General features: G+C 43.6%; 1 protein-coding gene across 3 annotated transcripts in view; it reads right to left on the bottom strand.

Moving 5' to 3' along the window:
• Window position 1: 1 nt before the first annotated feature.
• LOC121582787 (COP9 signalosome complex subunit 4) overlaps window positions 2-13,358 on the bottom strand; it is a 33,917-nt gene continuing 20,560 nt past the window's right edge. The window contains exons 1-10 of one of the 3 annotated variants that reach the window (XM_041898885.2): window positions 6,628-6,742; window positions 4,957-5,036; window positions 4,658-4,809; window positions 4,130-4,233; window positions 3,697-4,001; window positions 3,354-3,524; window positions 3,134-3,249; window positions 2,594-2,638; window positions 1,119-1,203; window positions 2-813 (exon numbers count right to left, since the gene is read on the bottom strand). In XM_041898885.2, coding sequence (XP_041754819.1) covers window positions 680-813; window positions 1,119-1,203; window positions 2,594-2,638; window positions 3,134-3,249; window positions 3,354-3,524; window positions 3,697-4,001; window positions 4,130-4,233; window positions 4,658-4,809; window positions 4,957-5,036; window positions 6,628-6,701 — 1,266 coding nt within the window. In that variant the 5' untranslated portion in view covers window positions 6,702-6,742 and the 3' untranslated portion in view covers window positions 2-679. Of the gene's footprint in view, window positions 814-1,118; window positions 1,204-2,593; window positions 2,639-3,133; window positions 3,250-3,353; window positions 3,525-3,696; window positions 4,002-4,129; window positions 4,234-4,657; window positions 4,810-4,956; window positions 5,037-6,627; window positions 6,743-13,358 lie in introns of those variants that run through there. The other 2 variants (XM_041898887.2, XM_041898886.2) reach the window with 2 other exon arrangements.

The raw sequence follows: 13,358 nt of genomic DNA on the forward strand, positions 1-13,358 counted from the left end.
CTTATTTTTCAACTTTTATTAATCTTTTTGTTGAAGTTAGACTCCGGTTCTGACAAAATATGTCCAAACAGAATGTAACGAGATCCTTGTACAAGAACACAGCAACAAATAAAGAGTGTCGGTAGGAATTGCCTGTGTGTCTTTCACATTTCAACCTTACTAACACCTTCATTGTGGGACACCAGTGTCTGAATCAAAGTATACATGAGATTGCAACCACTGGTAACTTGATGAGCCTATGGATTCAAGTATCCATTAATTTGTCCTACAAAGATGAATGGTAAACTCCAAGCATAATATACAGTAGAGTAATATGCTAGAGAACCACCAGATTGGAACTTGTCTAGAGAGAGAGCGAGAGAGAGAGCGAGAGAGAGAGAGAGAGAAGGGGGCAGTGTTTCCCCTTCCACTACTTAGGCAGGGCTCTCGGCTAAGCTCTATCAGCCCCTGCCAAAATACATCTGGATTTGGCTTCAACTGAACAATTTGGAGTTTGCAGTCTGCAGTCCCCAGTATAGTACGGTGGACGATCTTGCATACCTGTGCCAAGCCACCCAGCCAAAACCTCTAGGGGAAACAATTGGGGGCTTTGTCCAAAATGGCACCCTCCATAGGGAATAGGGAGATGGGGTGCCCTGGTGTGGTTGGTGGTGTTCCATGCCAGGGGGTGTTAGTCAGTCTACTGGGTCATCTGGGCCTCCATGGCCTGGGCTGTCCACTCAGGAGCAGCAGCAGTGATCTTCTCCAGCAGATTGTTCACCTGGAAACACAGAGACTGGATCTGCTTGTCCCAGGTGGGCAGGGGCTCCCGTGCTGAGAGACAGAGATTGAGGGGGGAGGGAAAGAGCGAAAGAGAGAGTTAAGTATCATATTTAAAAGGAATAATGCTGAAAAAAAATCGGACACTGAACAAGATAAATCCCTCCAAAAAGCAAGCCTAGGATTACAGTTGCTCCAAAAAGGAACCATGGGAATCTTGCGCTGACAGGAAGAAACCTCAATAGGAACCAGGCCTAACCTAGAGAGGGAGGCATCTCATCCTCCTAGAGCCGACTGGGCAGTGAGCATAGCCAGGGACTTCTGTAAATAGAGGAGTCTGGGCACAGCTAACTACTCACTCTCAAAGTGGACGATTCCATCTATCTGGTCGATGAAGCCGTTCATGCGTCCCTCAGTGATCATCTGGGAGGCGATCTTCTCAGCCTGGGGACAGGGACAGACACAGAGGGACAGCTCACTGGCATCTCCATGCCCACTCACACTACACTACCAACTACTGCACAGGGACATGTCAACAACAAGTTAATACAAAGGCCCCGGCCAAAACAAACCCTAACCCCTTGCCTCTAGCCTTGGTTGATTGTTAGCCATATTGCTTAGCGTACAATCCTCTCAGATCCACATGAAGTGGCTAAGTGGTAGGGGTTAGGGGTTGTATTTGGACCGGGCCAGTGAAACATGATCAAATTCATTCCAGGCCAATACGAGTATGAAGTGTTGTTAGGTGTTAGTTAGTCTGTGAACATAACTACTGTAATACTTCACCACAATACAGCCAATGTGTATGTCATCTGTAAAGGTATGCATTACCTACAAATTACAATGTAGAGTCTCACTCCCGTTATAATTCACTAACTCCATCCCACTTTCTACACTTTAATTCCACTGTAGCAAGACACGCAATTCATGTTCTTTCAACGATATACAGATAAATATATACATATATATCTCACAGGTTTACTGCTTTTCTGGATGAGATAGCCTAGTCCATTTACACATCAACCAATGAGTAGTTCACATAACTCTACAGTCATTTCCAATTCGGCCCAGTTGAACCAGAGGAGAATAAGGTCAGAAACGTTATGTAGCAACACATACTGTGGGATATAAGATATGCATGTAATGAATGACTGGGTAACAACAAGAACCAAAATAACACAATAGAGGGGGAACTCAGATTGCACTGTTCCATGTTGATAGAACAGAAATACTTAGTTCAGGCAAGCTCAGACCTTTCTAACGCCTGTATTATTAAACCTAAACCATCTCCAATGCTTTCCTGTCATTCCAACATAGGTAATTTATTTGTACAGTATAATATCTTTTTTTTTTTTGTATAACCTTAATTTACTACAATAAATTACAGATGTCTCTAATCAACTTGATCATCAAACAAGACTACATTTTCAAATGGTTATGAGTACTGCATCCCCAATCCCACTACCTGAAGTAGCCTACTTGGCAAAATATGACACAATATGAGTCTTTAGAATGACAAAGACTCCTTTTACGTTTACAAAAACAGAGATGAATAAACAGACTACCGGTATTATAAGGGGAGTGCACATTCAGTTCTGATTCTTTCTGTCTTCAACCGAGACATTTTGAGAGAGAGAGAGAGAGAGAGAGAGAGAGAGAGAGAGAGAGAGAGAGAGAGAGAGAGAGAGAGAGAGAGAGAGAGAGAGAGACAGACAGAGAGACAGAGAGACAGAGAGAGACAGAGCCAAACAAGGCTTTTATTTCAATGTATTTTAGGTCTGTATTTTGGGTTTCACACCTCATTCATTAGTAAAGTAGTGATTATGTTCCCTACCAGATTGCATCTGTAACCAGGGACCTCACCATCGGGACAATCGTCCTGCACAACAACATATATATTCAAAATACAAGTCTTCTACGTAATGCTGCTGCTTTTTAAACTTCAACTTCAACTTTCATATTAACAGACCTCAAAATATTATTGCATTTAAAGTTTGGGATAAATACTATATGTCTGTGGTAGGGTGGTTTGAAGAAAATCCTATAAATAATTGGGGTTATTTTTTCCCAACTTCAACCTGTCATACTAAAAGGTTTTGGTTGCCCTCAAACGCTACTTTAATCATAAACCACATTCCCAACTCTTTCACTGAAAGTGATTTTCTCCATCAGATACTAAATGTCTTGAGGAATAAGATTCCTACACAAACTGTCACCCTTGATAACATATTAAAGAACAGTTTAAAATGGGCCTGATTTTCACCATTTACAAATATAGTAAGTAACAGAACGCATTACAAAAACCCAAGACCTAACCCCCCCACAAAGCAACACTTACGCCTGTTGGGGTCTCGTATGTTGAAATCCATCTTACCTTAGCGGGAGGGATCTCCAGAAGCGCCCCTAGCTCTTCAAACGTGATGTTGTTGTAAAGTTTGCTAGCAGACAGCAGGTTGTGTTCAATAACGGCTCTGTCTAATATGCTGGAGCCTACAAACAGAAACCCACAGTAATGCAGTTGAGCATATTTTCTTATTACACAATCAGTTGAATAACTAAGGACCATGGAGAGAGAGGCTGAGGTGGAGACTGACCGTCCGCCATGGTGGCCTTCTGGTGGGGCATGAGCATGGCCGCAAACTCCTGCAGCTGGTTCCCCCTGATGATCCGGTCCAGGTACATCTTCTCTAGGATGCCGTAGGCCGCCAGCTGCTGACAGCGCTCGTCTTTAAACAGGGTGGCTAACATACGGGAGCGCTGCTGGCCTGGAGAGAGGGAGGGAGAAGTATGATGTTACTACCTTGCGGCCCCAATAAAGGGCAAGACAAAATCTGGAGCCATAAATGCAATGACACAGTCAGAGCTGCTTGAACTACATGCCTATTACTATGTTGTGACAGACAACACACCAGACAGTATAAAAACAGTGGCAGGTACCTGCTGACGCCAGGATGGTGCAGTGGAGAGCATGCTTCAGGGCCTCTAGACGCTCTGTCTCGTGGACAATGGACTTGTAGGAGAGCTCGTTGTACCTCTGTGCCGCCTCGATAAACTTCCTCCTGTAGTCCAACACTCTGGCGTAGCACACTTTGTAGTGTACCTGTAGCTGTTCGTTGGTGGACTCGTTCTGGAGCAGAGAGGCTCTGTTGATGTAGGCCTCTGCCTGAACAGGGTCATCATCCTCCAGGTACAGACGGGCAATCTTCAGGTACGTGTCCAACTTATAGTCTACGTTATACTGCCTGAACAAGAGGACAAGAGGGTTGATTACTTGAATCATATGTGTTAGTGCAGAGCTAGAACCAAATTGTACACTCCCAGCGGGTCCCCCTTCAATAGATTAGAAAAACACTGGACTAAAGTGAATTACTTCTGTCCTGTCTCCAGAGGAATGCCCACTAGAACCTGAGCAGCATTTCTCCAGTCCTCCTCCTTCTCATAGATGGTGGCTAAGTGCTGTCTGATGGAGGCCACCTGGGGGTAGACATGGGATTTAGACATAGGGTAGACATGTGTATTATTTATTTCCAACCAGTGTCTAGTCTAGATCTGGGAAACCAGGTGTGTGCACTGTGCACTCTGTGAGCATATTTTTTTTTACCTTTATTTAACTAGGCAAGACAGTTAAGAACAAATTATTATTTACAATGATGGCCTACCCCGGCCAAACCCGGACGACGCTGGGCCAATTGTGCGCCGCCCTATGGGACTCCCAATCACGGCCGGTTGTGATACAGCCTGGAATCGAACCAGGGGGTCTGTAGTGACGCCTCAAGCACTGAGATGCAGTGCCTTAGACCGCTGCACTACTCGGGAGTACCAGGCAAAATCAAGTACTAGGCAAAAGAGAAAACCAGCAGATACTCAGGCCCCATGAGTAAAGTATTACAGTCCTCACCTGTTCTTCAAAGGAGATGACCCTTGGCTGTATCTTCTCTAGTGTGAAGTGGTAGACTGCCTTGGCTGTGCTGTCAGGAAGACTGGGGATATTTGTGCAGAAGTCTGTCAGCAGCTGTCTAGATATCACTAAGCTGACGTTTTCATTAACCACTGCAGGACAGGAGAGGATTACAGTTAGAAAGGATATACAGTCATGTGATTTATGAGCTATGATTGTACAAAGGAAAAGGGGGAATTTATGTAACAATGGTGTGCAGCAGGATGTATTCTATCCTTTACTTTGTACAGGATACTTACTTGCTTCAACAAATGCTTTTAATGATTCCAATTGTTCTGCATCTGTGAATTGGATGGCCTTCTCCAGAATCTGTCGATATCTATAATTGATAAAAGGGTTGGATTAGATAGCTATCTTAAATTAGAAATTATATTAATGACTTGAGAATTTAACATTATTTTCACTAAGGCACTTCCGGAAATGACAGAACGGAAATGGAATAGCAAGCCTATAATCACCAAATAAAAAACAATACACACATTGAAATAACAAGCAAAATAGAGTTAGCTAACGTTAGCTAGCTAGATAAGTGGGTTAACTAATGTTACATTATTAGTTCTGTAGTTGCCATGGCGCCCTAGTAGCAGCCTAAGCAGAGAACTCCTGTAAATATGTACACATTCAATCAAGTTTAAGTGTTTTTAATTGTGTGTTTTTTAATCAGCTGTTTTGATGTTGATAACATTGAGTTTTATTGCATATTTCTGGTGGTTTTGACTCAAAATATGCAGATGGGCTGCCAGGTCAACTCTTTTTCGCCTGGCTAGCTGGCTGGCTAATTGTTTTTGTTCGAATGATGCATCTGGACACGGTACCAGCTTTTTAAGTTTCACCTGGCTGCTGGTTTCTGATCTTTTTAAAACATAAATTAAAGAGTCACTTGAAGCTCGAGAAGAATGGGAGGTGCAGTAAAGGAATGCCGCACTGAGGCTGAGGGCTTGTAGTGAGGATGACTGGCTAGTGCTCTGAACTGTGTGTGGTGAAATTTCTGGCGCCGAGCTGCTGAGGGCCTCTGAGGCATCACCACAAGTAGGTGCCATACATACATTGTGAAGGAGGAGAAGTCCAGTAGCTACACGACAGGCTGGTTCCCAGAGTAGCCCTCTACATGATCGTCACCAGAATCTTTATCAACCATCTCCCTGACCACCTTCCTCTGATCAAGCCATGAACTGTCCCTCTCCATCTATGAAGGATGCATGCACTCAAAGATTTGGACTCTATTAGTTGACCTAACTATACTGTAGCTAGGCTACTCGTGATAATCTATTGATTGTTTGTTTTTTGCTTTTGAAGCGTTTTGAGATTGTTATGAAAATCGCTATAGAAATGTAATACATTTTTTATTAAAGGCCATACAGTAGCTAGCTAGCTGTTGATAATTTACTGTCTGTAGCTAGCTAATCGACCAGCAGTGCACACTGTTGATAACAATACCTTTGGCAAGACTTTTAACCACCGATACTGTCTCGCTAGCTAGCTAATATTATTAGCTAACATACAGGTAGCTACAAACCGGTAAAAAGTATACAACAAAGACGGAAGAGAAAGCGAGACATCCCACTCCGTAGTTTTTTGTACATATAGCCTACAGTCAGCTACAGACCAGACCCAGCTGCTAATGCATTGGTGACTATGAGAGAGCCACCGTTAAGCAGACCGGAACTGACAATTTTTTTTAAATGGTAAACGGCCTGAGTGGAACATCTTCATTTATCCACCATCTTTGGGTATAGCTGTACCGGTAGCTAGCTAGCTGCAGTGTGATGCGAATTAGCTAGCTAACTAGCATAGCATCGGCGGGCTGCTCATTGACACATTTATAATTCACTGTAAACGTGACACTCGGGTTGAAAGTAATGTATATCTCCATTCACATATATTTTCAACCATTTTTGTTCAATACATACTTTCCAGCGAGATCTTTGTGGGATCCGCTTGAATTCATAAGCTGTGCAAGCTCCTGTCTCACTCCGGCCGCCATTTCTCCGACGAAGTGTCAACAACGACAATTCTCAGCTGACAAGAGGGTATGCCCACCTTACCGCCTGGAAGGTCCTCCAAGACTGACAACCGACCTGTACAGCTCTCATTTTGGTCTCTAATCTGGTATTAGTTTGCTTTTTAGACTTTACTGATAATATGATACATTTTATGATCTGTATGGAATAGTTACAATTCTAACAAAAGTTTTACTAGCTATATAAAATCATTATTTTTCACGTCTGTGTTTTCCAAAGAAATATTATTGAAATTATGATGGTGAGACAAAATGTACGTCTATACTGGAACTGAATTAACCTTATGAAAATGATATAGTATAAACAGTAGAGTTTAATAATATATACTATCAATAAGTTGTTCTTCATGGATATTAGTTAGCATCAGCACCAATTCCAACAGAACCGAAGTGGAGCCCCAAATGAAATCGCCTTAATATCGGTTTGTTGATATTTGTAGCCACTGTAAAAAGCCGGTTCCAATTAAATCTCTACCCCTTCAATGGTCGCAGATCTGTAAGGTGGAATGGAAGCATATGGTGAAAGCTTTGCCACTACACTGCTACTATATACAGCATTTAGTAGTCTAGGCTACATACAGTCATGGTCAAAAGTTTTGAGAATGACACAAGTAGTGGTCTTCACAAAGTTTGCTGCTTCAGTGTTTTTAGATATTTTTGTCAGATGTTACTATGGTATACTGAAGTATAATTACAAGCATTCCATACGTGTCAAAGGCTTTTATTGACAATTACAATAAGTTTATGCAAGAGTCAATATTTGCAGTGTTGAGCCTTCTTTTTCAAGACCTCTGCAATCCACCCTGGCATGCTGTCAATTAACTTCTGGGCCACATCCTGACTGATGGCAGCCCATTCTCGCATAATCGATGCTTGGAGTTTGTCAGAATTTGTGGGGTTTTATTTGTCCACCCGCCTCTTGAGGATTGACCACAAGTTCTCAATGGGATTAAGGTCTGGGGAGTTTCCTGGCCATGGACCCAAAATGTCGATGTTTTGTTCCCCGAGCCACTTAGTTATCACTTTTGCCTTATGGCAAGGTGCTCCATCATGCTGGAAAATGCATTGTTCGTCACCAAACTGTTCTTGGATGGTTGGGAGAAGTTGCTCTCGGAGGATGTGTTGGTACCATTCTTTATTCATGGCTGTGTTCTTAGGCAAAATTGTGAGTGAGCCCACTCCCACGGCTGAGAAGCAACCCCACACATGAATGGTCTCAGGATGCTTTACTGTTGGCATGACACAGGACTGATGGTAGCGCTCACCTTGTCTTCTCCGGACAAGCTTTTTTCCGGATGCCCCAAACAATCGGAAAGGGGATTCATCAGAGAAAATGACTTTACCCCAGTCCTCAGCAGTCCAATCCCTGTACCTTTTGCAGAATATCAGTCTGTCCCTGATGTTTTTCCTGGAGAGAAGTGGCTTCCTCGCTGCCCTTCTTGACACCAGGCCATCCTCCAAAAGTCTTCGCCTCACTGTGCGTGCAGATGCACTCACACCTGCCTGCTGCCATTCCTGTGCAAGCTCTGCACTGGTGGTGCCCCGATCCCGCAGCTGAATCAACTTTAGGAGACGGTTCTGGCGCTTGCTGGACGTCCTGAAGCCTTCTTCACAACAATTGAACCACCCTCCTTTTAAAGCTTCCAGTCTGTTATTCTCACTCAATCAGCATGACAGAGTGATCTCCAGCCTTGTTCTCGTCAACATTCTCACCTGTGTTAACGAGAGAATCGATGACATGATGTCAGCTGGTCCTTTTGTGGCAGGGCTGAAATGTAGTGGAAATGTTTTTGGGGGGATTAAGTTCATTTTCATGGCTAAGAGGGACTTTGCAATTAATTGCAATTCATCTGATCACTCTTCATAACATTCTGGAGTAAATGCAAATTGCCATCATAAAAACTGAGGCAGCAGACTTTGTGAAAATTAATATTTGTGTCATTCTCAAAACTTTCGACCACGACTGTACATTGAAGTTTTAAATTACATCCATTTTAATATTTTACTTTGGCCAGGTGGCAGCATTTCTCCTCTTACCACCACGGTTGCTGAAATGGAAGCCATGTTAACAGGTGTGAATCAAAAATATATTGGTCAACCTTGACACACCTTCAGATAGACAACTAAATGACAGACATGAGAAAAATTTATATTCTTCTTCGATGAGGTTTAATGGCGGTTGGCATCCAATAAATGTTGCATTACTGCCACCTACTAGACTGGAATATAACTCCCTTATACTGTGTTTGAAAAAAAATATATATATAAAAGGAAATAAATCAACAAATACCCTACCATCTAACCCTACACTCATTAAAAACCCACCACCCTACTCCACTATTTAAATATATCTAGTCCTACCTCAGGCCAACAGCCTGAAAGGACGGGACACCACCACTCAACACACCCTGTAACCTTTCTGATGTCAAGTCTCGTACACCCAAATACTTATCTGCAGCTGCCACCACAACCTCAATTTTCTGCGACTTACGTTCCATCCCTGCAGAACAGTTGATAACCATTGTTATGAACGCTAAAAATTAGGTCTTACTGAAGCATACAGTGGGGAAAAAAAGTATTTAGTCAGCCACCAATTGTGCAAGTTCTCCCACTTAAAAAGATGAGAGAGGCCTGTAATTTTCATCATAGGTACACGTCAACTATGACAGACAAATTGAGAAAACGTTTTCCAGAAAATCACATTGTAGGATTTTTAATGAATTTATTTGCAAATTATGGTGGAAAATAAGTATTTGGTCACCTACAAACAAGCCAGATTTCTGGCTCTCACAGACCTGTAACTTCTTCTTTAAGAGGCTCCTCTGTCCTCCACTCATTACCTGTATTAATGGCACCTGTTTGAACTTGTTATCAGTATAAAAGACACCTGTCCACAACCTCAAACAGTCACACTCCAAACTCCACTATGGCCAAGACCAAAGAGCTGTCAAAGGACACCAGAAACAAAATTGTAGACCTGCACCAGGCTGGGAAGACTGAATCTGCAATAGGTAAGCAGCTTGGTTTGAAGAAATCAACTGTGGGAGCAATTATTAGGAAATGGAAGACATACAAGACCACTGATAATCTCCCTCGATCTGGGGCTCCACGCAAGATCTCACCCCGTGGGGTCAAAATGATCACAAGAACGGTGAGCAAAAATCCCAGAACCACACGGGGGGACCTAGTGAATGACCTGCAGAGAGCTGGGACCAAAGTAACAAAGCCTACCATCAGTAACACACTACGCCGCCAGGGACTCAAATCCTGCAGTGCCAGACGTGTCCCCCTGCTTAAGCCAGTACATGTCCAGGCCCGTCTGAAGTTCGCTAGAGTGCATTTGGATGATCCAGAAGAGGATTGGAAGAATGTCATATGGTCAGATGAAACCAAAATAGAACTTTTTGAAAAAAACTCAACTTGTCGTGTTTGGAGGACAAAGAATGCTGAGTTGCATCCAAAGAACACCATACCTACTGTGAAGCATGGGGGTGGAAACATCATGCTTTGGGGCTGTTTTTCTGCAAAGGGACCAGGACGACTGATCCGTGTAAAGGAAAGAATGAATGGGGCCATGTATCGTGAGATTTTGAGTGAAAACCTCCTTCCACCAGCAAGGGCATTGAAGATGAAACGTGGCTGGGTCTTTCAGCATGACAATGATCCCAAACACACCGCCCGGGCAACGAAGGAGTGGCTTCGTAAGAAGCATTTCAAGGTCCTGGAGTGGCCTAGCCAGTCTCCAGATCTCAACCCCATAGAAAATCTTTGGAGGGAGTTGAAAGTCCGTGTTGCCCAGCGACAGCCCCAAAACATCACTGCTCTAGAGGAGATCTGCATGGAGGAATGGGCCAAAATACCAGCAACAGTGTGTGAAAACCTTGTGAAGACTTACAGAAAACGTTTGACCTGTGTCATTGCCAACAAAGGGTATATAACAAAGTATTGAGAAACTTTTGTTATTGACCAAATACTTATTTTCCACCATAATTTGCAAATAAATTCATTAAAAATCCTACAATGTGATTTTCTGGATTTTTTTTCCTCATTTTGTCTGTCATAGTTGACGTGTATCTATGATGAAAATTACAGGCCTCTCTCATCTTTTTAAGTGGGAGAACTTGCACAATTGGTGGCTGACTAAATACTTTTTTTCCCACTGTATATCGCTTGTTGGCCTATCCCTCTGTACTGGTACAGATCTACTACTCACACCACTCCTCTCAGGATCCCTCCACCTTGAGCCTTTCTTCACTGCCTCAGCATACGACTTCTGCACTACTGTAACTCTGGAAACCTCAACCTGCCTCTCTCGCACTGGACATTTCTGATCCCCAGCCCCATGGGCACCCCTACAATGAATACATACCTAGTCATTTGGCAGATGCTCTTATCCAGAGCGACTTACAGTTAGTGAGTGCATACATTTTCATACTGGCCCCCCGTGGGAAACGAACCCACAACCCTGGCGTTGCAAGCGCCATGCTCTACCAACTGAGCTACATCCCTGCCGGCCATTCCCTCCCCTACCCTGGAAGACGCTGGGCCAATTGTGCACTTCCCCATGGGTCTCCCGGTCGCGGCCGGCTACGACATAGCCTGGATTCGAACCAGGATCTCTAGTGGCACAGCTAGCACTGCGATGCAGTGCCTTAGACCACTGCGCCACTCGGGAGTCCAACAATGTAATGTATTCGGCACAAAAGCTCGTACGGAATAACTTATATATCCTAACATCACTTTGTTGGGCAAAGACTCAACATCAAAACAAAAAAGAACAGACAAACACTCTTCTGTTTCACCACTCACGCCCCCCTGTCTGCGTCGCACCAAACGACCAATCTTCCCCTTCAGTTGGTCAACTTTCCCAATTACCACTACCCCAGAAATCACTCCTTTCAATGGTGCCCTTTTCTTCAGAGCAAAAACAATTCACATCTCTTGTCCCATTCATTTGACACAGAGCGCCTGCTCCCTCTAACCAGCAGAAACACAAACAATTATCACAAGACCACTTCTAATTACCTTCACCGATTCCACATCACCCAACTCTGTTTTTACCCACACTGAAACCAAGAATGGATCCACCAAAGGGCAAGGGTCCACTTTTTCCAAAAATGTCACTCCTACCTTCTCATCTTTATCCTGACTCTCGGTGCAAGCCTCAGGCTCCGAGAACTTCACCACACCTACCACCTCCAATAATTCGCCCTCCCTCACTTCCATTTCTCCTCTACCATTCTTCTTTAACAAACCATCTCCCTTTTTTCCACCATTCTTAAGCTCACCCTCTTCCTCCCTCTCTCTCTTCGACTTCCTCTGCCTCTCTTTTTCCCTCCATTTCTCCTCTGTATTCCAAGTATACGGCTCCTTATGATAATATTGTACTTCTCCTGACATACATCTCGTTCTTGCCCTCTCAAGGGACGTCATTCCCCTCGCTACCTGGGGAACCCCCCAATAGCAAAGTTCAATCATCTCCTGGTTGAATATTTGTTGATAAACTTCGGAGCCCTTTAAAAAGAACTGCGCGTCCGCCATGAGAAAATAATGACTGATGCCAAAGCATACAAAATGTGAACAAGGTTTTTCATCAAAGCACAACAAGAGTCTAATTGCCAGCTGAAAGGTCAAAGGTGAGCTCTTAGATTATGTCCCAAATGGTACCCTATTCCATATGTAGCGCACTACTATTGACCTGGTGGGACCCTCTTAGATGATGTAGAACAGGGGTGTCAAACGTCCGGCCCGCGGGCCGGATCAGGCCCGCAAACGGGTTTAATCCGGCCCGCGAGATGATTAAATTTTTTTTTTAAAAGAATAATAAAAAAAATAAAAAAATTATAATTTTTGGTAAAATATAAAAATGAGCTGCAATTTTTCAATAAAATAAACTGCTGTTCCAATTGCGTCCACTGGATGGCGCAATAGCAATTGTGTTAAGCAAGCAAACTGTTTATACCGGGGCAGAGCAAGTAGGTCAAGCACGTGCAGCCAATGAGCTACTTTGTTTTGCCCGCGATATTTATTACGGCTTCTACTTTTAACATTATGTGCTTTGGCACCCTCATTGCCCCAATATGTATATGGATTTGGACAGCCAGTTGAAGCAAAAAGTAAAGTCATTTATTGCGTTTTCGGTTGCAATTGATGAAAGCACGGACATTACAGATGTTGCACAACTGGCCATTTTCATCCGCGGAGTTGATGACACATTGACCGTCACCGAGGAGTTCGTGCCGATGACAGATACAACGACAGCAGCTGATATTTTTACCGCACTCGTCGGCGCGCTGGACAGGGTCGGAGTGGACTGGTCCCGCGCTGTCAGCCTGGCTACAGATGGTGCGCCCTCAATGATCGGGAAAAAAGCAGGCGTTGTGACAAAGTTCAGAGAGAAAGTGCAATCTGCAAATGGAGGACGTGATTTTTTGACTTTTCACTGTATTTTGCACCAGGAGGCTTTGTGTTGCAAGTCATTAAAGATGGATAACGTCATGAAGGTGGTCATCCAAACTGTTGATTTCATCCGATCCAGAAGCCTGAATCACCGTCAGTTTGACAGCCTTCTCAGAGAGAAAGACCACATCTATGGCCTGCCATACCACACTGAGGTAAGAT

Source organism: Coregonus clupeaformis, chromosome 15 (genome assembly GCF_020615455.1).
Source record: "Coregonus clupeaformis isolate EN_2021a chromosome 15, ASM2061545v1, whole genome shotgun sequence".
NCBI classification, from domain to species: Eukaryota; Metazoa; Chordata; class Actinopteri; order Salmoniformes; family Salmonidae; genus Coregonus; species Coregonus clupeaformis.